This window comes from Vipera ursinii (genome assembly GCF_947247035.1).
Source record: "Vipera ursinii genome assembly, chromosome: 1".
Classification (NCBI taxonomy): domain Eukaryota; kingdom Metazoa; phylum Chordata; class Lepidosauria; order Squamata; family Viperidae; genus Vipera; species Vipera ursinii.
This window is the reverse complement of record NC_139512.1, coordinates 115457504-115483227: the sequence shown is the minus strand read 5'-3', so window position 1 is coordinate 115483227 and position 25724 is coordinate 115457504. Positions and strand designations below refer to the sequence as shown.

Here is a 25724-nt window from a genome sequence, read left to right as displayed (position 1 = left end):
CTATACCAGGCATGTCCAACACACGGCACACGAGTCGCATACAGCCTTGGACAGTTAGTAATGCAACCCCACAGGATAATAAAAAATATTAAACATAAAGGAAGCTTGTTATTTATATACATTAACTATATTACATGCATTATGTGTGGTTCAAGACAATTCCTCTTCATTCAGTGCAACCCGGGCAAGTCTAAAGATTGGACAACTATGTTCTGTAATATATATGTGTCAGCTTTACTGAACATTACTGGATAATGTTAGGCAACCGTTCATTAGAAGACCAGTTAGTCTTCTCAATCTTCAAGGTTCTGTCCCTCTGCTGCCACTGAATCTTTACTTTGCTATTGTACCCCCAACCTCTTGTTCAACTCAATCCTTTGCTCAGTCTTTTTCTGGGACAACATTTCAGCCCTAACTTCATTTGATTGATGCCCTCGCTAATGCAACTATCTTCCTAGACTGGGTGCTGAACTGATTTACAACCTTGATTTTTCTTGAGTTGCATATCAGTTACTTTGGTAAATAGGTAAATCTGTATATTATGTTTCCTCTGTACACCTTACCATTGGGAATTAGGCTTTTTTTAAAAAATCCCATTTATATCCCGCCCTTCTCCGAAGACTCAGGGCGGCTTACAATTTATGCACAAACCAATGTGCTTAGCAATAGCCTTCATTCTATGTATATGCCTGCTTATTAGGGCTTTCGCCCCCCCAAGCGGCATTATTACAAAGTCAGCTTATTGCCCCCAACAATCTGGGTCCTCATTTTACCTACCTCGGAAGGATGGAAGGCTGAGTCAACCTTGAGCCTGGTGGCACTCGAACCTGCACTAATTGCAGGCAGCTGGTGTTACTTAAGGAGGCATTAGCCCACTGCTCCACCAAGGCTCCAACAATAGGTTGTCTCGGGTCAAAACCTAAGTAGAGTCAAAGCTGATTAGTCTCTGGATAGGATATTTCTAGGTCACGCCAGCACATTAGTGTAGACTGGGAAGTTGAAAGCCTATTCCAGAAGGTCACATAATTTCAGTGTTGCTCTGAGAAAACTACCTAGATATATCTATGAAATCATGAGGAGTTGAGCTCTACTTGAAGACTTGCCATCTGAACAGGCATCAACCTATTATTTTGGTCATGTTGATTATTATTAGCTGCACATTCACTTCTCCATTTCAACATACCGGTAATTAATATGGGAGATAAAACTGTGGGTATCTGGAGGACTATATTGTATCTTTCAGGACTTTCTTTCTTCCCAAGAAAATATACCTTGTTCAAGGGGCGTTTTGCCACTGAGGAACTGCCAGTAGGTCTTTTCATTGGTGTTGGCTTGGAGGCCACTGATAGAGATGACCATGGGGCCCCAAGAGGTCTTCTGTGTTTGAAAGCTGCAAGATGCCAAATTCATTACAAAAGCAGGAAGAAGGAAGGATGAATAAGAAAATGGTGAATTATACCGTGGTAATTTAAGAGGTATTTAATGTACACACAAGAAAAATTGAAAGAAACAGAAACGATGAGGAATGTTATAGGTGAAAATAGTTCATGCAAATCAGATATTCAGATTTATCCAGCTTCCAGCCCAAAGACAGCTGGTTTAAAGTACATTGGTAAAGGTTTGAGGTTTCTTGAGCTGGAAATTAGAAAAGTTTACATAGTTCACATCCTGGGCTGAATGCCCTCCCTAAAAGTTCAGAGACAGAACCCATAATGAGTCTACCAGGAGTCTGTTTACCTGAATTCCTTTTCATTAAGTTGTCGAGCTGCTTTCAAGACAGCGAGCAGCACTGAACCCTTTGGCACTTTCACAGTTGTGGAATACTCAAAATAAGGTCCTATTAGCTTGTTGATTACCCTATAATGTACTGTTACTTGCAAAGAAAGAGAAGAGAAAGCAAGTGAAATAACTCATTACACCTCAATATCCTATGACTATTCTATATTTTCGCAGCTGAGATTTAGAAGAGTCAGTGATATGAGCTAAACTTGGTAGCAAAAACTGGTGTGAAATTAAAAGACTGCTCCTCCTTGTTGTAGTGAAAGTGGATCCACGGGCAGAATTAAAATATGCTTGTTATACCAGAGCTCCATGTCTCCATTGCCCTTTTTTTTCTTGCATCTGGTATAACAGAGATGGTGTACAGCTCTCCAGTTGTATTTTCCAGAATCCCTGTACAAAAAGTCCAGAACCAACCCTGGCCAGTCTGACAAGCGGAGTGATGCTAAAGGCCACACAGTTTTCATCATTATGGATGAGCTGTTAGGTAGAAGCTGCAGATCAATAACCCTAAATAAATTGGATCGTTACAGGGAGGGCAATCCATGGCACACACCTACAGCATCACCTTTGTTTTGTGGATCCAAGAAGCATTTAATTAGATGAAAATTCTGTTTGACTTTGGTGGCATAATTTTGTGGAGGCTTCTGCAATTCTAATTAGTGACATAGGCCACTAATTTTAGTGATTTCAACCTCTGGTAGCATAACGTTTATTTTGAATAAAAATAGATTTGAATAAAAAATGCTGAAGGTTGTGCCCCATGCCTTTCCAATAGCTTTAGAGTGTTCTCATAGTGCCTCTTTCAACCTTTGGACACATCAAATAAATACAAAAAAGTGCTTGTCTTTCTTTAACTTAGCTGATTCTGGCTCCCTCCAGGGAAATATCCAAAATGCATCCAGGTGAAATAAATATTACCTGGAAATAGCCCTGTTTCCTCCACACACACACACACACACACACACACACACACCCCGTCATTCCCTTTCTTCCAGGATAACTGTTATAGTTCCAGGAAGTCCAGCAGAACAAATAACTGCAAAACTACTTTTTTGTGGCATGGAAATATGGTGATGGGGAAAGATGGACCTACAATGCAGGCTTTATTAAACTGTGCCTCTATTTCTCTATTTTCTCTCCTTCAGACAACAAGCAAGGTGCCAGAGAAGTTCCTTTCCACTGAAGAAGCTGACTCACCAGTTTCAGAAGTGCAAATGAGACTGCTCACATCCAAGTAGGTTTTGCCCACCAGAGAAGGCAGGATCTGAGAAGCAGCACCTGGAGTGCTAAAGGCTCCCTCGGTGATCTTACTCAGCACTTCATTCAGGGTCTTTGGGCAGTTCCATGCATTATCAGAGTAGAACTCAGAAGTAACATTGAGAGCCTGGAAATCAGCAAGAGAGAGAGAGATGCTGTAAGATTTGAAGGGATAAAGACCAGATTCCTGGATTTTCATCCCTCCCAAATAAAAGATCAGGTGTACCTGCATTGCAAGGCCAGTGCTATAGATATTTCCAAGGAGGCCATTCGCCTGCTGTTCATTAAGGATTTGCTTTGTGCTCCGGGCCAAGGCTGCTTGCATAGTTCCTAGAAGTTTGCTCTGCTGAGATGAGATGCTTCCTTCATACGCACAGAACAGTGCCAGACTTGCTACGGCAGCAGTATCTGTGAATTACATCAAACAAGGGATTGAGCTGTGAGAAGAAAGTCAGGAGTATTTGCCAATCTAAGAAGAGTCATGGATCTCTTTGGTATAAGTGCTGGACAATAGCAGATATCAGAGAGAAGCAGGCCAAATTGGAAAAGGCTGTTTATTACAAGTTATCATTGTGGATGGTGCAACGGATAATGGATTCCTAGCTTATCAATCACTTGCTCATCATGAGGTTCCCCAGTGTCCCACTCACCTTCTCTCAGTCCAACCTATTTCCCAGGATCATTACAGGGTATCACTAAGGAAGGCTATGGTCAAAAGTCCTTCAAAGCTCAGAATAAAAAGATAATTTAAAATCATATTCAGAAATCACATATGTATCTCTTACCTACAGAGAAACGACCAAGGAATTGGAAACTATCACCCAGGGCTGCTTTGGCGAGGATGGTGGTAGCAATTTCAAGTTCTGGACTTTTTTCTATACACAGAGCCAAAGTATCTAGAGCCAATTGGTAGTAGGTGGTCTTGGGAGTCCCAGTAGTATCTGGAAAGTAAGCATGTTTATCAATTACTTCCTGTTTGGTCACAGAGACATCCATTACTCTTTGGAGGTTTTCAAAACACAGTAGAAATGGAAAACTATTTCTAAAGAGTGCTACTGGAGAAGGAGAGATCTGAAATTACAAACCAGCTGTATTTCCATGGGATCCCCATGGAATTTATAACCATAATGGTGCAGGATTCTAAATCACGAAAAATAACCTTTTATCAAATAGCATTTTCCAGATCTGTAGAAATCAATTCCAGAATTCTCCAGCTGGCATCAACATTGAAGTCTATGCATCTGGTAGATGTCCACATAGCTACTGTATGGGGAATGATTGGGTCTGTAGCTGCAAATTCAGGTTCAAATGCTGGAGAAATGATGACAAGGGGCAGAAAATGGTCCCATTCTCCTACTGCATGATAATTTATAATGCTATAGGGGGAATATCTCCAAAGGGCTATAAACCCCTACTAGGCATAATTATTAACATTACCTACCCCACAATACTGAGTTTTGTGAATAGTGTCTGTGAGATAAATTGTTGGAAACTCATGATGCAAAGATACAGATATCAAATTGCAAAATAGATTTTGTACTTTGTACAAAAGTACAAAGTACAGCACACAGCAATTCACCCTGAACCAAGACAAATCTTCCCTACAAGTACATTAGTCCAACATGGCCTTTCAGAAATCTTGCAAAGGCTTTGCTGTTTTTAGTAGCTTTTATGTACAGTGTCGATTGGTTGTGACATATGATGTGCTACATGGGGAAGTTTAGTTGTGTCAGGTCTATTGGTTTTAATGTTTTTATTGTAGTTGATACTGTTTTATTTTTGAGTAGTGAGCCGCCCAGAATTTGGTTCATGATGAGTGACTAGATAAATGTTATAAATAAATATTACAGAACCCAGATCGATGATCATCACTATTCTAGATCCATTTTGCAGCTGTTATAAAAGTACATTTTCTTCAGAAAATACATTTCTGCAGAATAAGATCAGAATGAATAGAAATTGTGAGATATTGTAGGTAGAGAACTGGATTCAGTCGTGTGATGAAGATGTGCCCAAAGGGTTTAAGAATGTTTGTAAGCAATTAAACTTGCATTACACTTTCAAATACAGAAGAGAATATGTTATAATTAGTTGCCAGCCTAAGAGAGTAATTATAGTATTGATTATTTGTATCCTGAGACAGACAGTTGAGTGCTAGCTTTATGTTGATCCTGAAACCACTTGGAGCTATCTGAATAGCATGCCATAGACAACATTCCTGAAATAGGTGGACATTTCACTTCAACCGAGTACCATCCTTGCAAGCCAATGGTGGGGAAAGAGCACAGAGAGCCAAGGATCCGTGCATGAATTATCCTTTTTGTTTCTTGTTATCTGAGTGAAAGGCAGGAATCTAATGCCCATTTGTCTCCTTACGGATATGCTTAATCTCTTCCTTTGTTTTCTCTTCAAGGACTTCGACCAGGTTGACATGTTTTTCTGGTGTGCTGACATCAGCAGGATTCTGACAGGCGGACCGAAGAGCTAGGACATAAAGGGCCACTTTGCCAGAGGTCATCTCTGCAAGAAGGGACGAGAGAGGACAAAGACTGAGTAAGCAATGCCTCAAAAGCAGTAAAATACCCTTTCCCATCCTGGCCGGAAGTCTAGAAACTGCAGCCCACCACATCTGGGAGAGCTGCTTTAAAATTGGGATGTAACCGGAAACCCCCTCTGATTCTTTTTCCTTGCATACGTTGCAGAACCATCTGGTTGATACTTTAAAGGCAAACTAGTGATAATGTAAGGTTTCATGGTCTGGAGTTCCTGGTGTCAGATGCACCGTACCGTAATCTGTAAAAGTCTAGACACAGATATGGCTTGAATTAATAGAGACTCACAGTTGTTAATGTAATTTCAGCTCCAGGAAGGAAAAATGCTTCTAAGGCTTTTAATCAAAACTGTTTTTCTCTTGCCATGAAGTTCTTAATTTCTGTTTTATCATTAATTGAAACCTATTGTTTGTTGGGGGGCTTTTTTAGCTGCAATTTAACACCCACTTACATGAGAGCTGCTTTGGCCTATTCATGAAATTGCTCTGATTTCTTGTGCCAGATAGTAACAGGGAAACATTTAGCATATGAAGTTTTGCCAGTTGTATACATATGATCATGCTGAAAACTTTGCCCCTTAGTGGCCATTTACTGCCAAGAAAAAGGTTACTGGCATTTATATAAATAAAATAAGACATTTAATTTTATTTCATTTTGGGAGGTATATTGTGGTCAAAACTAGGATGTACTATGGTCAGGGCTTTTTTTCTCATTGAACGTTTAGAACGGAGTTCTGGCACCTTTTTTGGATGGAACCTTGTAGGGTAGGCAAGGCGTGTTGTATGACATGTGTGAGTTCCGGCACCTTTTTCTTTTACAAAAAAAAGCACTGACTATGGTAGTAAAAACAAAATCACAAACCTTCATGGTATTTTTCATGATCAATTACGTTTAGTAAGTTAGACACAGGTATCAAAAGGGATACCTGAAAAATTATTTCCACATTTCCCTCTTTCCAAAATGGAACAAATTAAAGATCTAAACTGGTTCAGAAATGGTTGTAGAAACCAATAAACTCATTTATGTAAAAGCTTCTCATTTCAAGCATCATCATACCTGTTCCCGCTGTTTCTTTTATCTGCCGGACCAAATGCATTATCACATTAAGGTTGTGGTCCTTAGCCAGGTTCAAAGCAATAAGGATACTGGGATCAGGTTGGCCCTGCAGGTTGGCCCAATTTTCCAGTTGATTCTGAATGTCTCTAACCAATCCTTGCTGATCATTTGGGACAGCTAGAACCAAGATAGCCAGAAGTTTATCAAGAATGGCACTTGTTCCTAGACAACTCTGATGTAGCTTGTGAACAGAATTACAATTCAGCCTCAGAAACTGTCTCTACAAGTAGTCCTTGACTTATGATCATAATTGAACCCAAAATTTCTGTTGCTAAGCAAAACATTTGTTAAATGAATTTTGCCCCATTTTACGACCTTCCTTGCCACAGTTTGTAGTGAATGACTGCAGTCATTAAGTTAGTAACATGGTTGTTAATTTGAATCTGGCTTTCTCTTGACTTTGCTTGTCAGAAGTTTGCAAATTGTGTCACATGACCCCAGGACACTGCAACCATCAAGAGTCAATCGCCAAGTGTCTAAATTTTGACTATATTACATTTTAATTACCTTTTTGTATAGAACTATTTCCATGAGGTAAAGTTGGCCCTATGCATCGATAATCCACACAGTGCACAAATATTATAATGTTTCTAGGGCTGTAAAAAGAGGTGCTTTGCACAGCACAGTAATGCAAATGAAGCACTTATTTTCAAAATAACAGAATAACAGTTGGAAGGGACCTTGGAGGTTTTCTAGTCTAACCCCCTTTCAAGCAGGAAACCCTGTACCATTTCAGATAAATAGTTGTCCAATCTCTTCTTAAAAAACTCCAGAGTTGGAGCACCTACAAGTTCTGGAGGCAAGTTGTTCCACTGGTTAATTATTCTCACTGTCAGGAAATTTTTCTTTAGGTTGCTTCTGTCCTTGATTAGTTTCTATCTATTGCTTCTTATCCTGCCTTCAGGTGCTTTAGAGAGGTTATCCCCCTCTCCTTTGTGGCAGCCCCTTAGATATTGGAACACTGCTATCATGTCACCCCTAGTCCGTCATGTCATTAAACTAGACATACCCAATTCCTGCATGTCCTTTGCAAGGTTCATTTGGCTGTGAAGATCAGTCAAAAGATCTTCAAGTTAGGAAGAAGCATCAGGCTAAGGAAGGCTGACCCAAGAGGAAGCATGATTAAAAAAACTTACAGCAAGTTCCTGAAGAAATGGAAGCTGCATTGGTGACTGTGCAGAACACACACAGGATAATAGTGAAGAGGAACATTTTGGGATAGGAATCTGTGTCTGTCCTTTTTTTAAGGCCAGGTCTTCCTTGATGTGGCATAATATTGGAAGTCAATGGTGAAGAACTGCTTTCCCCCCGCTTTAAATAGATTGCTGGTACAACCTTTATATAGACTTCCTACCAACCTTTTATCTCCAAATAGTCACTTCATTTCTAGGGCTGTTGACTTTTCTTTGGTTATCTCAATTTCCTCAACATTTCGTGGGAACCAGTTTGAGAAGGAGATGTCAAAGAAAAAAAAACTTTTCAGAGAAATTGGTGGGGCAAGTGTACATATTAGCAGAAGGAAGATGGCTTATGTAACTTGGCACCATATGTGAGATAACAGCCACTTGCTAAGAAATCATTTGCTGAGCTATGCATCTAGCACAGGTTAATGGCTAGGAAGGAATAAATTTCATGGAAGAGAAGTTGGGTTGAGAAAAGAGGAAATAAAACTGAACTGGACCACTGAACTGTCTTGCCTAGGAAAAATAGCACTGTATCTTCCACCAGAATCATGACTCCAAACTCTCTTAGTTTGGTAGAACATCGTGGAAATGCTATAGATGAGGTATGTTAGAACAGAACAGAATAGTAGAATAATAACTTTATTATCACTTTGAATATAGACTAATCGGCATGCATTAAAATGAAATTTCACTGCACACAGCTCTCAAAGGGTCACCACCTCCAATATACACTATGTAAACATGACAAAAATACAGAACTATGCATATACCCACGTATATTATGTGACACAGAAAAATGACACAGTCTAGTTCAGATTATGATTATACGATTTAACCAAAAAAGCAGCCTGTGTTTTATCCAAGAAGGGTATGTGAACCCAGCCTGAGTATGTATTATATCACCTCAATTGACTCAAAAATAGAGGAAATGTTTTCTTCATTTAGGTAAGAAAATAACTTATAGTTTCATTGGAAGAAGCCAAGGCACCTGCGTATTGCATGAGCTACAAATGAAGCCAATGAGAGGGCCAAGGACCTGGTTCTCATCTGAGAGAATTCTTGAGTAGTTGCTGTGAATGATGGAGAATCATCTAAGACAGGGGTGTCAAACTCAATTTCATTGAGGGCCGCATCAGCATTGCCGTTGCCCTCGGGGGGCCGGGTGGGTATGGCCTACTGGGTGGGTGTGGCTAGAGTGTGTATGGCCTACTGGGTAGGCGTGGCTAGAGTGCGTATGGCCTACTGGGTGGGCGTGGCTAGAGTGTGTATGGCCTACTGGGTGGGCGTGGCCAGCTCTACCTCGTTCTCATCAAGGGTGCCTATGGGGGCCTGGGCAGGAGTGGGACAGATCTGAGGGTCTCTGGCAGAAGGAGGGTCTCTGGGCCAGGGCCAAGGCAGTGGGGGCCGTTCCCTCACTGTTTCCAGGATGGCTTCGCGGGCCGCATGAAACCACTTCGCGGGCCGGATCCGGCCCCCGGGCCTTGTGTTTGACATGTCTGATCTAAGACTATGGGCTTTGTTGTTTTTAATCACTGGTGTTTTTAGTCAGAACTCCTCAGGTAAATGTAGAGAGGGAACACAACTTGGAGATATGGAAAGAAACTGGTTGGTTGTTTTTGGTGTGCACTGCACTATGCCTTCAGAGGAACAGACTTAAACGTTCTGTTATTTACAAAATGTTTCCCATTATTAAAGATTTACCAAAAAACTAATCTAATGAAAACTGTTTTTAATTAGAATTAATGAAATATTTTTAGGAAACTATATCAGTGCTGGTGGTGCATTATAAGCTGTAACAGAAGAGTTAGCTTCCTTGCTTTACTGTGCTCAAAATAGAAAGCACCCAGCTTCACCAGGCTAGTGAATCATTGCTGGGTTAGGGGAGAAAATTTTATTAGGACACCTCTCCAAGTTGTAAAAAAGAAAAACATTGGGGAATCTGGCTCAGAATTAAAAAGAAAATTCAATGGTTTTTAAGTTCTGGACATTTTCTTAGATTTGCTGTTTCAGATCAATAGGCAAGTCTTGTTTGGAAGCCCCTTAGTTAAGTTAGCTTGTGCAAAATAGATTTTCAGTTGCATGAAGGTTTTCTGGGTTACGATAAAGTGGTTGTTTCTTTTTGTTTTTAAATGAACAGATACAATTCATGGATTCTGTGAGGTGGAAATAAACAAACATGTAATCTTTCAGTTTATCTAGTGGAAGTTTTTAAATGGAAGTTTGACTGGAATAATATCCAGTAATTGAAGATATGTAGGTTATATATATAATCTGCAGCTAGCAAATGGCAGTCCACCGGGTTTTGGATCTATCTTTGTGTGATTATTTTTTTCCCCCCAAAGCTGGGCCAACCAGGATTAAAAGCCAGTGAAGGATGTTAAAAAATAGAATCCACTCAAATGTCAAAGCACTGGGGCAGCTTTTGAATTCTCAAGAACTCCTTTGTCTAGAGCAGGGATCTCCAACCTTGGCAGCTTTAAGATGCAAAGACTTCAACTCCCAGAATTCCCTAACCAGCATGTTGAAGTCTACAAGTCTGGTGTAGAGAACAAACTTTGGATTGCTTACAAAATGGCTGGTGTGGGGCACAGAGGGGTGGAATGCTGATCAGTTCCTAAAATGGCTGCCCTGGCATATTATGACTCATTTCTTGAAAGGCAGTTGGATGAGACTGAGAAAAAGAATAGCTTGCTGAAGTACCAGTTTCCTTTGCAACTGTGGAGCACTCTACCTTTCTAAATCCCCCAATACTCTGATATTTATTTCCCCAGAGAACAATCGATAAAGTCAGCAATAAATAACTTGGCCAAGAAAGTGAGCAAATGGGAGGGGGAGGAGTAATAATGCTCAATAATATATTCCTCCCTTCCTCCAGTCCAGTGCAAATAATGATATCACTGAATACACACTTTTAATGCTAAAGAGCACCCACCCCACCCCAAATCTCTAATGAAAAGGATATAAAGAGAACAGAAAGATAACAAAATGGATTTTTTTTTGTCCTTGGGTGTTTTTTTGTCAGTTAGCTCAACACTACCTACTACACCATTAAAGCCAGATGTGCAACAGGCTGTCCTATTTATAAAATGCCTAAAGCAGCTTGGGCTTTATTGTTCTTTCTTTTACTTTTTACATTTTCAATTGAAGGCAACTGTATCTTTTTACAAGGGACTCTATAGGACGCTTGATGTCTTTTCCCAAGCTAACTTTTTATTTTCTTTTTCTATTTCTAATACAATGCTCATAAACAGCCTGGGTTTATCAGATGTACATGTGCATATTTGTTAGCATAAGAGTTTTGGTTACTTTGTCTTCAGGATCCTTCACTCAGCCTGTTTGCTGGGGAGGCACCATGTTTGATCAAATGTTTTTGTTTTGCAATTGCAAAATAAAATACTGGTTTTCCTACCATTGCCTGCTTAATTGGGACAGCTGCTGGGCCCTGAACTAATATTTGGAAACAGTCCATTAGACAAATCCATATATATGTGGAAAATAAAAACTAATAGAAACTAATAGAAACTAAGAAAAAGAAATTGAAGAAAAAGCTAAAAGTACAAAAAAGAAAAAGAAAAAAAGTACCTTTCAAACTTATTTACAGAAGCTATAAATACAATTATCAGTTTCTATTGATATATTGTGTGTGTCTGGAAAATGGGGTAATTCAGTAATCAAATCAAATTAAAGGATTGTGTTTATGTAACCAAGCCAATAAATCAGTCTGAGAGCACCTTTATAGAAAGGTATGCAAGGTAAATTTACAGAACTCCCGGGACCACAAACTACCAGTACTAATTGCCTTTTAGATTTGCATATTGTAATTAGTTCAGGGTTGACAATTGGGTTAATTGAATAAGTCTTGATTTAGTTAAGTTTAGGAAAGCAGCATGATTTGTGAGCAGAGCCACAAAGTGGCTTGATAGGGCTGTCAAGTGTCCTAAAGAGCTTGGTGGCTTATCTATAACAAAGAGTTTGATCCTAATTTTCTGTTGTAGTAGTTATTTCATCTGAAGTGGCTGCTTCTGTGCACCTAACTTTGGATATGTGATTGCTTCAGTTACTTGTTGGATTTATTCATGACTTGTGGACTTCAACTCCCAGAATTCCTCAGCCAGGTATGCTGGCTGAGGAATTCTAGGAGTTGAAGTCCACAAGTGATAAAAGGGCCAGGTTTGAAGACCCCTGACATAGGGGCTTCAGACCAGCCATACTGCTTTCTCCCCTCAGTTGCTCTCATTCCCCAATTATCTACCATCTGAGCTGGTTAGTTGCTCTGCCAAATATAAGGCTAGCTCTGAAACCAGTTGGTAGGGACCAACAACAAGAGAGGTCTTTATGTCTTGCTCCTGGCCTCTTGGAGGCATCTTGTGCAATTCAGTCAGAACTAAAAAAGCTTCTTGGATGAGAAGCAAAATGTTTTCAAGGAAAAAAACAGTCACCTTTTGGAAAAAACACATTTGGGACCTGGATAATTAAGAATCTCCATAGACAACTGCCAAGCCAAGTCTTTTTCATCCTATATTCTCTCCATTTCAACCCATAGCTCAAACCTATGTAGTTCTGTTTGAATCTTCTGTCTTTCTCATTTAAAGTATTAGCTACCCTGCCTAGCTTTGGATTGTCTGCAAAATTATTCCACAACAATTGTTGGATTTGTCCTATAGAGATAGATATTACTGTTGGGATAGTGTCAGTGATAAACAGTACTTACAAACTTACAAGCTAGCATAATGTAACGAGTTTTCATTTAATTTTATTTATTGCCAAACCTTGAATAGCAAAGTGCAAATATAATCTAAAAGTTGGTATTAAATAAAACAGTTTAATATGTAAAATAATTGATAAATATTACATAAAACATTTTAAACTCTCTTATTGATGTGTTACTAGAGACCTTCTTTTAATTGCCATAGTGAAAATGTGGCTGTTGCTGTTATAATTTTAGGATTCTTATGTGTGAATAAAACTTAACATATCCAGAAATGTCACTCCTTGGTTTTGATTTTAAAGGAGATTGAATAACATCCTGCTGAAAATTCACAGTACAATAAAATACGATCTACTTTGATTCAACTCTGAGTAACCACATAGGCAGATTTTCTCCATGATGATCCATCCCTGGTTCTTCAGGTCTTCCAAGGTGAACTTAGCATAAATGTAACTGAGATCAACCCACCTTGCTCCTGGTTGTCCTCTTCTCTTCCCTTTCACTTTTCTCAGCATTAAAGCCTTCTCCAGAGAGTTAGGACTTTGCATAATGTATTCAGAATATAGAACTTTGCACAATGTATTTAGAATAAATAACTTTACATCATGTATTCAGAATAGGATAATTTGAGCCTGAACATTTCTCAGTGAGAAATCTGAGCTAATGTGTTCAATGTTCCACATGTGGTGGGGTTGTTTTTTTTTTTTTTTTTTGCTATCCATGGGTATTCTCAGGAGTCTTCTCCAACACCTAAGTTCAAAAGCACCTATATAATTGACAGGAAATAAAACCTTCCCTAACATTCAATATTCCCTTGTTCTTCAGTCCCAACCTCACAGCCACTGCCAGGGCAAAAAGATGAAAAATTACCCTAAAACAAAAGCTAACAAACTTCACAAAGAAGTTGAAATTGGCCAAAGGGGGCAGCTCATCCATATAAACAATTCTTTCATGAGAGCAATGAGTTATCCTGGATTTCCCATTTTTCTAAGCACATTCCCCAGCTTTATGTGATTGACATAATCAAAGACTTTTCTATAATTAATAAAGCACATAATCACTTCTTTTTCATGTACTTTGGCTTTCTCAATTATCCAGTGTGCACCAGAAATAAAGTCTCATGTTCCTTAGCTTTTGTTAAAGCCAACTTGAAAAACACACATACACTCACACATTCCAGGAACAAAATCAGGATCTTTTGAAATATACTCTGTGGCAGGGGTCTTCAAACTTGGCCCATTTATGACTTGTGGACTTCAACTCCCAGAATTCCTCAGCTAGGCACGCTGGCTGAGGAATTCTGGGAGTTGAAGTCCACAAGTCATAAAAGGGCCAAGTTTGAAGACCCCTGCTCTATGGCATATTTGATGGCAACACATTTAATCTAGCTTTTGAAAAGGCTATTCTGTATCTAATTAAATATAAACATAAGGAGCTGAAAAGTATATTTGCAATTTATTCCAAAAGTCACACAGTAAACACAGACCTTTAGCTTTTGCCATTCTGTACTGAGTTATCCCTCAATCTTTTTATAATACAATAAAATGATGATGTCATAACCCAAAAACAAATAATCAGGGTCAATGCCAATCTGATTAATCTTTTGGTCCACCTGTTTAAACCACCTGTATCTTTAGCAATCCTTCCTTGTTTTCAAGAACATAAATTTGTGACCAAAATTTAATAATACTCAGCCAAGTGTTTGTTCAAAGGACATTGTATAATTTCCATGGAAACACGAAGTTTGGAACAGTACTTGGAACTTTTAAAGGAGATATTAAAACTTCTTTTGCAATTGGGCTATGTTATTTTTGACAGCTGTGACAACTCAGTACTTTACTGTGGTTGGCCTTCAGTTATTAAATAATTTTAAACAAACAGAACTTTGCACATATCAAACCACTATTTTATTGTCATCTTGCCAGAACTGTAACGTATCAAATTCCATGCAGAAGACTTGGCTATCATCTGATAAATACAGACTTGATTCTTGATTCTTTATTATAGGTAATAGTTCAGTATCTACTGAAGATGGCCACAATTAGCTCATTATCTCTTGGTCTGTAACTACCAACACCTGCCAACGTAAAAAATTAAGTTGAACAATAGGTCATACTCTCTAGATTAGATATATTATAAGCTTTAATGTGTAGATGTTTGAAAACTAGTTATAGATTAGATATATGCAGATACTCAGCTGCCTTGTATACATGGCCACAGCCAGTCATGATGATCAAAATAGTATCCATACAATAATATCACAATACAACCCCAATCCTAATACTAGATGCAAATTCATAAGTTGTAGGATTTGAGTCATAAAGCACACTTTTTCATTTGCCCTGTTGCACCCCCCCCCCCGAACCCCCCCGGATGCCTAAGTGCTGCTGCCATGTAAACCCCCCCAAAAAGATGTAGCTGCTTTAAAGAGTAAAAAACTATATTCACACTGTTAAGTGAACTGAAGCATCCTTTTAGGATCAAATCCAATGCACTGCATTCTCCTATCCACTATACTAGGCATGTCCAACACACGGCCCATGAGTCTCATGCAGCCTTGGATGGTTAGTAATGCAACCCCACAGGATAATAAAAAATATAAACATAAAGGAAGCTTGTTATTTATATACATTAACTATATTACATGCATTATGTGTGGTTCAAGACAATTCCTCTTCATTCAGTGCAACCCGGGCAAGTCTAAAGATTGGACAACTATGTTCTATACTGTAATATATATGTGTCAGCTTTATGCACATCAATAACTGAACATTACTGGATAATGTTAGGCAACCGTTCATTAGAAGACCAGTTAGTCTTCTCAATCTTCAAGGTTCTGTCCCTCTGCTGCCACTGAATCTTCACTTTGCTATTGTACCCCCAACCTCTTGTTCAACTCAATCCTTTGCTCAGTCTTTTTCTGGGACAACATTTCAGCCCTAACTTCATTTGATTGATGCCCTCGCTAATGCAACTGTCTTCCTAGACTGGGTGCAGAACTGATTTACAACCTTGATTTTTCTTGAGTTGCATATCAGTTGCCTTGGTACATTGGTAAAATCTGTATGTTGTGTTTCCTCTGTGCACCTTGCCCTTTGGGAACTGTGCATTTAAATAGGCTCCCAACTATTTGCAGCACTTGGCAAATCTTGTCTGGGATCAAAAGCTAAGCCAGATCAAAGCTGATTAGTCTTTAGACAGGATATTTCTAGGTCATGCCAGCACTGTAGGGTAGACTGGGAAATTGAAAGCTTATTCCAGGAGAAGGCAAAGACACATAATTTTCTCAGTGTTGCACTGAGAAAACTACCTAAACTATGAAGTCATGAGGAGCTGAGCTCAACCTGAAGAATTTGCTGTCTGAACAGGCATCAACCTATTATTTTGTTCATGTTAATTATTATTATCCTATAGCTGCACATTGACTAACAAGTTAATCATAATTAATATGGGAGATAAAACTGCGGGTATCTGGAGGACTATATTGTATCTTTCAGGACTTTCTTTCTTCCCAGGAAAATATACCTTGTTCAAGGGGCGTTTTGCCACTGAGGAACTGCCAGTAGGTCTTTTCATTGGTGTTGGCTTGGAGGCCACTGATAGAGGTGACCATGGGGCCCCAAGAGGTCTCCTCTGCTTGAAAGCTGCAAGATGCCAAATTCATTACAAAAGCAGGAAGAAGGAAGGATGAATAGGAAAATGGTGAATTATATCATCGTAATTTATGGGAAGATAATACGTACACAAGAAAAATTGTAAGCAAGTAAATTTCAAAAATTAATAAATAAAATAAGAAAAACTGAATGAAAAAAGATCAGGCATATTATAGGTGAAAATATTCATAGAAATCAAATATTCCAATTTATCCAACGTGCCACCTTAAAATCAAACATTAGAGTTTAAAATACATTGGTAAAGATTTGAGGTTTCTTGAATTGAAAATTTGAAAAGTTTATGTAGATCACATCCTAGGTTGAATACCGTCCCTAAAAGGTCAAAGACAGAATCTAGAATGAATCTATCAGGAGACTATTTACCTGAATTCCTTTGCATTAAGTTGTTGAGCTGCTTCCAAGACAGCGAGCAGCACCGAATCCTTTGGCACTTTCACAGTTGTGGAATACTTGAAATAAGGTTTTTTTAGTTTATTGATTACTGTATAATGTACTGTTACTGCAAAAAAAAAAGAGAAGAGAAGGCAGGTGAACTAACTCATTACATCCTTAGTATCTAATGCCAATCCTGGGCTTGCATAGCTGAGACGAGGGATAGCCAGTGAGATGAGCTGAGACTTGGAAGGAAAAATTGGCATCCATTTGAAGATGCTTAAAATGTTACTATTGCTAGTGGCTGCAGTTGATTTTCATCGTTGTGGACAATCCATTCAGTAGAAGTTGCAGATCCATAACAGTGAGTTAAATGGATCGTTCCAAAATAGGCAATCCTCAGCACCACAACACCTTCCTGTTTCATTTTCATTTTCATTTTTGTTGAGTCCAGAATTAAGCGAAAGTTAGAATCAAGCTATGTGAAAGTAGCATAACATTGGTAGCATAGCTTTGTGGAGCATTATATGATTGTTTCCAATGTTATTAGACACTAAACACCTGTTTTCATCTCCAGCCTCCATCTTTTCATTTCTTTCAGAATAATTCCTTGGTCTCCAAGATAATCAATAATAGCAAAACTACCTGTTCCTGGTGTGGGAATGTAGTGATGGGGAATGTGGACCTCATTAAGCTATGATTATAGCTCACTAGCCAAATCTGCTGTTTTCTCTCCTTCAGAGAACAAGGGAGGTGCCAGAAGAGTTTCTTTCCAATAGCTGCCTTACCAGTTTCAGAGGTGCAAGTGAGATTGCTCACATCCAAGTAGGTTTTGCCCACCAGAGAAGGCAGGATCTGAGAAGCAGCAGCTGGAGTGCTAAAGGCTCCCTCAGTGATCTTACTCAGCACTTCATTCAGGGTCTTTGGACAGTTCCATGCATTATCAGAGTAGAACTCAGAAGTAACATTGAGAGCCTGGAAATCAGCAAGAAAGAGAGAGATGCTGTAAGATTTTTTTTTTAATTCCATTTATATCCCGCCCTTCTCCGAAGACTCAGGGCGGCTTACAAACTTAGCAGTAGCCTTCATTCTATGTATATGCCTGCTTATTAGGGCTTTCACACACACCCCAAGCGGCATTATTACAAAGTCAGCTTAATTGCCCCCAACAATGTGGGTCCTCATTTTACCTACCTCGGAAGGATGGAAGGCTGAGTCAACCTTGAGCCTGGTGGGATGCGAACCTGCACTAATTGCAGGCAGCTGGTGTTACTTAAGGAGGCATTAGCCCACTGCTCCACCAAGGCTTTGAAGGGATAAAGACCAGATTCCTGGATTTTCATCCCTCCCAAATAAAAGGTCAGGTGTACCTGCATTGCAAGGCCAGTGCTATAGATATTTCCAATGAGGCCATTCGCCTGCTGTTCTTTAAGGATTTGCTTTGTGATCCAGGCCAAGGATGCTTGTATAGTTCCTAGAAGTTTGCTCTGCTGAGATGAGATGCTTCCTTCATACACACAGAACAGTGCCAGACTTGCTACGGCAGCAGTATCTGTGAATTACATCAAACAAGGGATTGAGCTGTGAGAAGAAAGTCAGGAGTATTTGCCAATCTAAGAAGAGTCATGGATCTCTTTGGTATAAGTGCTGGACAATAGCAGATATCAGACAGAAGCAGGCCAAATTGGAAAAGGCTTTTTATTACAAGTTATCATTGTGGATGGTGCAATGGATAATGGATTCCTAGCTTATCAATCACTTGCTCATCATGAGGTTCCCCAGTGTCCCACTCACCTTCTCTCAGTCCAACCTATTTCCCAGGATCATTACAGGGTATCACTAAAAAGGCTATGGTCAAAACTCCTTCAAAGATAATTTAAAATCATATTCAGAAATGAAATATGTATCTCTTACCGACAGAGAAACGACCATGGAATTGGAAACTATTAGCCAGGGCTGCTTTGGCCAGGGTGGTGGCAGCAATTTCAAGTTCTGGACTTTTTTCTATACACAGAGCCAAAGTATCTAGAGCCAATTGGTAGTAGGTGGTCTTGGGAGTCCCAGTAGTATCTGGAAAGTAAGCATGTTTATCAATTACATCCTGTTTGGCCACCCAAGACATCTATCCTCAGCCCATTACTGTTTGGAGGTTGAGTTCAAAACACAGTAGAAATGGAAAACTATTTCTAAAGAGTGCTACTGGAGAAGGAGAGATCTGAAATTACAAACCAGCTGTATTTCCATGGGATCCCCATGGAATTTGTAACCATAATGGTGCAGGATTCTAAATCACGAAAAATAACCTTGTATCAACTAGCATTTTCTAGATCTGTAGAAATCAATTCCAGAATTCCTCAGCTGGCAACAACATTGAAGTCTACGCACCTGGTAGATGTCCATATAGCTACTGTATGGAGAATGATTGGGTTTGTAGCTGCAGATTTTCCCCTCTAACCTGGAAAGCAAGTTAGCTTCTAATGCGGGGAAATAATGAGAAGGGGAAGAAAATGAAGTCCCATTCTCCTACTGCATGAGAGTTTATAATGCTATAGGGGGAATATCTCCAAAGGGTTATAAACCTCTCCTAGGCATAATTTATAATACTACCTACTCCACAATATAGTCTTCAACTTAAAACTATTGGTTTGGCAACTGTTCAAAGTTACAGTGCTATTGAATAAAGGAACGACTGGTCCTCCCATTTATGACTGTCATAACATCTATACAGTCATGTGATCAAAATTCATGGCCTTGGTAACCAGTATGCATTTACAACAGTGGCAGTGTCCTGGGGTCATGTGATTGCTATTTACAACCTTCCCAGCCCGCTTTTGACAAGCAAAGTCAATGGGGGAAATCAGATTTGCATAATGTCTACATAATTATTGTAGTTGATACTGTTTTATTTTTGAGTGGTGAGCTACCCAGGATTTGGTTCATGATGAGTACCTAGATGAATGTTATAAATAAATAAGTAGCAATAGCAATAGCCATAGCCATAGCACTTAGACTTATATACCACTTCACAGTGCTTCACAGCCCTCTCTAAGCGGTTTACAGAGTCAGCATGTTGCCCCCTCAACAATCTGGCTCCTCATTTTATTGACTTCAGAAGGATGGAAGGCTGAGTCAACCTGGAGCCGGTGAGAATTGAACTGCTGGCAGTTGGCAGTCCTCAGAATTAACCTGCACTACTGCATTCTAACCACTACCATGGCTCTTAAATACATGTTAAAAAGCCATCCTCAATCATCATCACCACTCTGGCTCAATTTTGCAGCTGTTACAAAAGTGCATTTTCTTCCTTAAAAAAAAAAGGAAAATATGAATGCAAAATGGGGGTCACATTTGACAGCCGGATCTGTATTCCAACAGCAGATTGATTCAGCTGGCATTTGCATTGTGAAATAGGGAGAAAAGTTATTTGAGTTATCTGGAGAAAAGTTGTACAAACATTTTAAGTTGTATCAGTCATTTAAATGTTAGAAAGAAAATATTACTCGCAACTGGAACAAAGAACAGATACTGCCTGTATGGCTAAGAGAGCAATTCTCATAGGCTGAGAATTGGGCATTTCAGTTCAACTGAGTACCATCCTTGCAAGCCAATGTTGGAGAAAGAGCACAGAGAGCCAAGGATCCATGCATTAATTATCCTTTTTGTATCTTTCATGAGTGAAAGGCAGGAGGAATCTAATGCCCATTTGTCTCCTTACGGATATGCTTAATCTCTTCCTTTGTTTTCTCTTCAAGGACTTGGACCAGGTTGACATGTTTTTCTGGTGTGCTGACATCAGCAGGATTCTGACAGGCGGACCGAAGAGCTAGGACATAAAGGGCCACTTTGCCAGAGGTCATCTCTGCAAGAAGGGACGAGAGAGGACAAAGACTGAGTAAGCAATGCCTCAAAAGCAGTAAAATACCCTTTCCCATCCTGGCCGGAAGTCTAGAAACTGCAGCCCACCACATCTGGGAGAGCTGCTTTAAAATTGGGATGTAAGCGGAAACCCCCTCTGATTCTTTTTCCTTGCATACGTTGCAGAACCATCTGGTTGATATTTTAAAGGCAAACTAGTGATAATGTAAGGTTTCATGGTCTGGAGTTCCTGGTGTCAGATGCATCGTACCGTAATCTGTAAATGTCTAGACACAGATATGGCTGAATTAATAGAGACTCACAGTTGTTAATGTAATTTCAGCTCCAGGGGGGGAAAAATGCTTCTTTCTGTTTTTCTCTTTCCATGAAGTTCTTAATTTCTGTTTTATCATTAATTGAAACCTACTGTTTGTTGGGGGGCTTTTTAAGCTGCAATTTAACACCCACTTACATGAGCAGGTTTTTTTAGACAATGAAATTTCTGAGAGGACTATAAATAAATCCATTGTATTTATGCCACTCAACAGACTGGCAATTTATTTTAAAAATGAGAGATACAAATTCTGAGGATACTATTCAGTTAACATTCATCCACAATATGGTTCCACATGAGTGGAGAATGATGATCTAGAGTAGGTTTAGGGGACAAAAGTGAGTTACATACATACTATTATAAGGTATACTTAAATATCTACTTTAATGGTTATGTGACCATGGAGGAATCACCAGCTAAAAGAGAGGTGAGAGTAAGAAGGGGCACCAGCATGGAGTCACACCCTGGGAGGAAACTTCACAAATCGGGCTACTGAAGCCTTACCTACTGGTTCCCAAGGGAATGGAGCCACTCTGGCAAGATTCTTTTAATACGAGTGATCAACAATAAAAACAAAACTGCTTTGGCCTATTCATAAAATTGTTCTAGTTCCTTGTACCAAACAGTAACAGGGAAACATTTAAGCAGATTTTTTAAAAATTCCATTTATATCCCGCCCTTCTCCGAAGACTCAGGGCGGCTTACAAACTTAGCAGTAGCCTTCATTCTATATATATGCCTGCTTATTAGGGCTTTCGCCCCCCCCCAAGCGGCATTATTACAAAGTCATCTTATTGCCCCCAACAATCTGGGTCCTCATTTTACCTACCTCGGAAGGATGGAAGGCTGAGTCAACCTTGAGCCTGGTGGGACGCGAGCCTTTTGCAGGCAGCTGGTGTTACTTAAGGAGGCATTAGCCCACTGCTCCACCAAGGACGTTTGCTAAGTGTGGGCATATGGTCATGATGAAAATTTGTTATTTAGTGTTCTACCTGCTATACTACCAGGGGAAAAAACCTTGTGGCAATTCTAGAAATAGAATTGGGCTTCCTTAGTTTTGATTAAGTTTGGGACGTACATTGTAGTCAAAACTAGGATGTACTAGTAAAAACAAAATAAATCATAAAGCTTTTTCACTGTCTGTTCGGTTTAGCAAGTTACTCATAATTATCAAAAGGGACACCTGAAAAATTATTTCTACGTTTGCCTCTTTACAAAATGGAACAAATTAAAGATCTAAACTGGTTTAGAAATGGTTCTAGAAACCAATAAACTCGTTTATGTAAAAGCTTCTCATTTCAAGCATCATACCTGTTCCAGCGGTTTCTTTTATCTGCTTCACCAACAGGGTTATCACACTAAGATTCTGGTCTTCAGCCAGTTTCAAAGCGATCAGGACACTGGGATCAGGTTTAATCTGCAGGCTGGCCCAATTTTCCAGTTGAGTCTGGAGGCCTCTAACCAACCATTGCCGATCACTTGGGACATCTAGAACAAAGACAGCTAGACGTTTATCCAGAACAGCATTGTTCCTAGACAATTCTGATGTACTGTATTTTCTGGCATATAAGACTAGTTTTTAACCCATGAAAATCTTCTCAAAAGTCAGGGGTCGTCTTATACGCCGGGTGCTGAAAATTTAGGGACAGGGCTGGCTGGAAAACCTGGAGCGGATCTCCCATTTAGTCTGCGCAGGGAAAGCAGGACCAATTGGAGAAGAAGCTGCAGTCTGTGATTTTTTACAGGGTTTATAGGGTTTCCTGCCTTAGCAGGGGGTTGGACTAGATGACCTCCAAGGTCCGCTCCAACTTATTATTATTATTATTATTATTATTATTATTATTATTATTATTATTATTATTATTATTATTGTTGTTGTTGTTGTTGTTTAATCCACTTGCACTGTTTTATGTTTACATGTTTGATGACAAACAGCCTTATGTTTATAAGTGACAGTTTTCCTACTAAGCACCTGCATGTCATAAGCATTTGAATTAAAATTACCATATTAAAATCAAATCTGATGTTTTTTAATTTTTATTTAGTGTGCGTTGGAAGAGGGGTATTCTTATACGGCGAGTATAGCCCAAACCCTATAATTTAACAGGAAATATAGGGGGTCGTCTTATACGCCCAGTCGTCTTATACGCCAGAAAATACGGTACGTAGCTTGTCAACAGCACTGGAGTTCAGCCTCAGAAATTGCCTCTATTATATTTTTCTTCTGCATTGGTAGCATTTGGGGCTGTTGCTCCTTTTTTGCCCACCAATTTTTCTCCCATTAGTGAATTCTGTAATTATAATAAGGTTAACTTCAAATACTTTGCATATATCACGCAAGATCCATACAAATGAGTTGTTAATATTCACGTAGCAGACTTGTTATTCATAAAGGTATCCAGACTTATGTGAATTTATCTGCTTTTGGCAAAAATGTTGCACATGAAATTTTTCACTGACAGTGAGCCAAAAAAAAGCTGTGTTTAGTTATCGGTATACATTTAAGGTTTTGTTTTTTCCCTTTTGTATCTCTTTGTACTTTTTTGTGGGGTGAGAACTGAGACTATTTGCAATTATCTGAGCCTCGCCTTCAGCTATGAATGTGGATATTTTGCTAAACTCCAACCAAGGAATTGGTTGCTAGCCCCTCTGGAGGATCAAAGACTTTTCTTCAAGTGTCAAAGCTTAGATGGAGCTTTTGTAGCAATTCCTAAATAAGGGAAAGGCACTCTGCATATATTTACAGTTACTGTAATTCTGCTGACAATGTACAGATTCTAATACGGAGCACATTTTACCTTATTTTTCAAATCCTACCTTAGCCATGAAAGCTAGCTGGGTGACTTTTGGGTTGTTGTTGTGGGGAAAATAGAAGGAGGAAGGTATGTTGGTTATGTTCGCTGCACCACCACGGCAGGATACAAATAAATAAATAAATAAAAATTTTATCCAACAAGTGCAAGGTATAAAAAAGCTACATTAATTTGATGCTAAGAAGGAGCTGTGAACCTCCAATATCAACTTTATTGCAGTCATAAATGATGTGTAGTCTTGAGCAAACCATTATCATTTCTTTTATTCATGAAATCCCAGGCTTTTATGGATTGTTCTGCATTAGAAGATGCTTAATACAATACTCTATGGCTAAAGTTTCTTGAGTGTTAAGACAAATGGAATTAATATAATTATTTTATTAATAGTTGACATATCTATTGTGTCAAGTTTCTGACGTATGGGCTTTTCAAGTGACTCTGAGGCATTGTTTACCTTAAAAGTCCTTTATTAGCCTAATACACCGGCAAATGCTTGCTCGAAGGAAGTTTGCACAATATATTAAAACACAATTCTCCACCTTTCTAATTTTGTTATTAATCATATTCTCCTATTAATTTAAAGAATCAGTTTTTTATTTTAAGATGGCCTTGAGGAACAATCCTCCTCTTCCCCCTTCCCAATCTCTTAAAGCAATGCACAAGTTTAGCATATGAAATGGCTACTTCTTCATCTCTTGTCAAGCAATATTCGATGTTAGCAGCCTTGACATATTGTGCTTGTGAGAAAGCATTGTGTCAATAACACCCCATCTCTTCGAAAAATGGGGAAAATGTAATCATATAGAAGAAGTAGGAAAATAGTTGATATTCCCTAAACTGGGATCCAAGGAAGGACAGGTGCAAATGCCCTGTAGATTAGAACTGGAATTACTGTTTTGCATTCTTTCTCTTGTTTCTGCTTCTGTTGGTAAATTGATTTGCTTGTGTTGGAATCTTGACGTGCATGCAAATAGAAAGAAATTTCTAAAATTCTGTTTTCACTTAATCATTCTGGAGTACTGAGTGTAGGTTAATGAAAAAAAGGAATCAATTTCAACAACTGTAGAATCAGGCTGCAGAATAACAAAATTGACAAAAATGAAGGGGGTCTGAATACTTTCTGAATGCACTGTAATTCATTTTTAAATACCCATCTAAGAATCTAGTTGAATGGATAGTAGTACATTGACCTGTGCTGAATTGGGAAGAGATAACAAAAAGCTGTCTTGGTAAGAAATGTTATGCCAATAAAGGCTCCTTAAGAATCTGATACAAAATGAAGATCAGTTGGAGTGCATCTGTTGTTGTTGAATTCTGTTTACTGATACAGAGTATTAATAAACTCTTTATCATGCAAGGAGATTATGTTTTTCCTTCCAAGGAAACTGATGCTAAGTAACCACTAGTATTCACAAATTTTCCTCACCCCTTAAAAGTGGAACACATGTAGCTAACAGTAGGAAAGCAAAGATTTTGAGGTTGATTACATCCATAAAGAAGCTAGTGAAGCGTAAATTGTTGCAGCAGATTTCTGGTGAGGAGGAAAACGCATTGTGTTTTCTAAGGGCACCTCTTGAAATAAAGGAAATAAGGACTTAAGGAAATAGGAATGCAAATGGCAGCGTCAAGTTCTTCCTACTTACCGCAGCTAAGGCAGTGCTGTCCTTGGTTGAGAAACAAGAGTAGGAATCCCAGCAGAGCCCTCATCATCATGCAGGTCTATCATGCAATAGGACAAGCACAGGGAAGTACTTCTGCTGTGATTTAAAAGCAGAGGCAGAGGGCTCCTCCCTTGTCCTGTTGCTTTCCCAACAAAGCAAGAGTTATTGAGTAATGCCTCTTAATGTGGACATGTCCTTCAAGACATGCAAGCTGACAAAACTGCGATTTTAAGGTCGGACTTCGGCGAGCCTGGCAGTGGGGTACTGAGTACCACTGCAAGATGATTCCCAGAGAATATTAAAAGTCCTGTTTAATAATAAAACGTGGATCAACAAAAAGCACTGGATGAACCAAATGTTTTATCTTGCCCAGTTTCCAATTCTGTGGTCAAAGATCAGGGCAGAAAGAAGAGAAA

At 39.1% G+C, this 25724-nt stretch overlaps 1 protein-coding gene across 2 annotated transcripts; it reads right to left on the bottom strand.

Moving 5' to 3' along the window:
* Positions 1–1201: 1201 nt before the first annotated feature.
* On the bottom strand, positions 1202–25379 carry CBLIF (cobalamin binding intrinsic factor). 2 transcript variants are annotated; one of them, XM_083348200.1, is made up of 9 exons: positions 25291–25379; positions 22146–22322; positions 20361–20504; positions 18560–18715; positions 18016–18197; positions 17434–17620; positions 16637–16772; positions 16125–16243; positions 14036–14676 (listed from the first exon to the last, which is right to left on the bottom strand). In XM_083348200.1, exons 1-9 carry the CDS (start codon positions 25358–25360, stop codon positions 14615–14617), a joined length of 1233 nt encoding a protein of 410 aa, XP_083204326.1. In that variant the 5' UTR covers positions 25361–25379; the 3' UTR covers positions 14036–14614. The 2 variants fall into 2 exon arrangements, with proteins under 2 accessions (XP_083204327.1, XP_083204326.1); XM_083348201.1 differs by lacking the exons at positions 14036–14676; positions 16125–16243 and adding an exon at positions 1202–1390.
* Positions 25380–25724: the final 345 nt, after the last annotated feature.

What these genes read in the sequence shown, in the direction of transcription:
- CBLIF (XM_083348200.1), bottom strand. Translation starts at nt 25,360, where the DNA reads ATGATGATGAGGGCTCTGCTGGGATTCCTACTCTTGTTTCTCAACCAA. An exon ending in AAAAGAAACCGCTGGAACAG is followed by an intron (nt 20,505 to 22,145) that starts GTATGATGCTTG and finishes CCCTTCTTGCAG; the next exon opens with AGATGACCTCTGGCAAAGTG. An exon ending in CTTAATGCAAAGGAATTCAG is followed by an intron (nt 16,244 to 16,636) that starts GTAAATAGTCTC and finishes GGCATCTTGCAG; the next exon opens with CTTTCAAGCAGAGGAGACCT.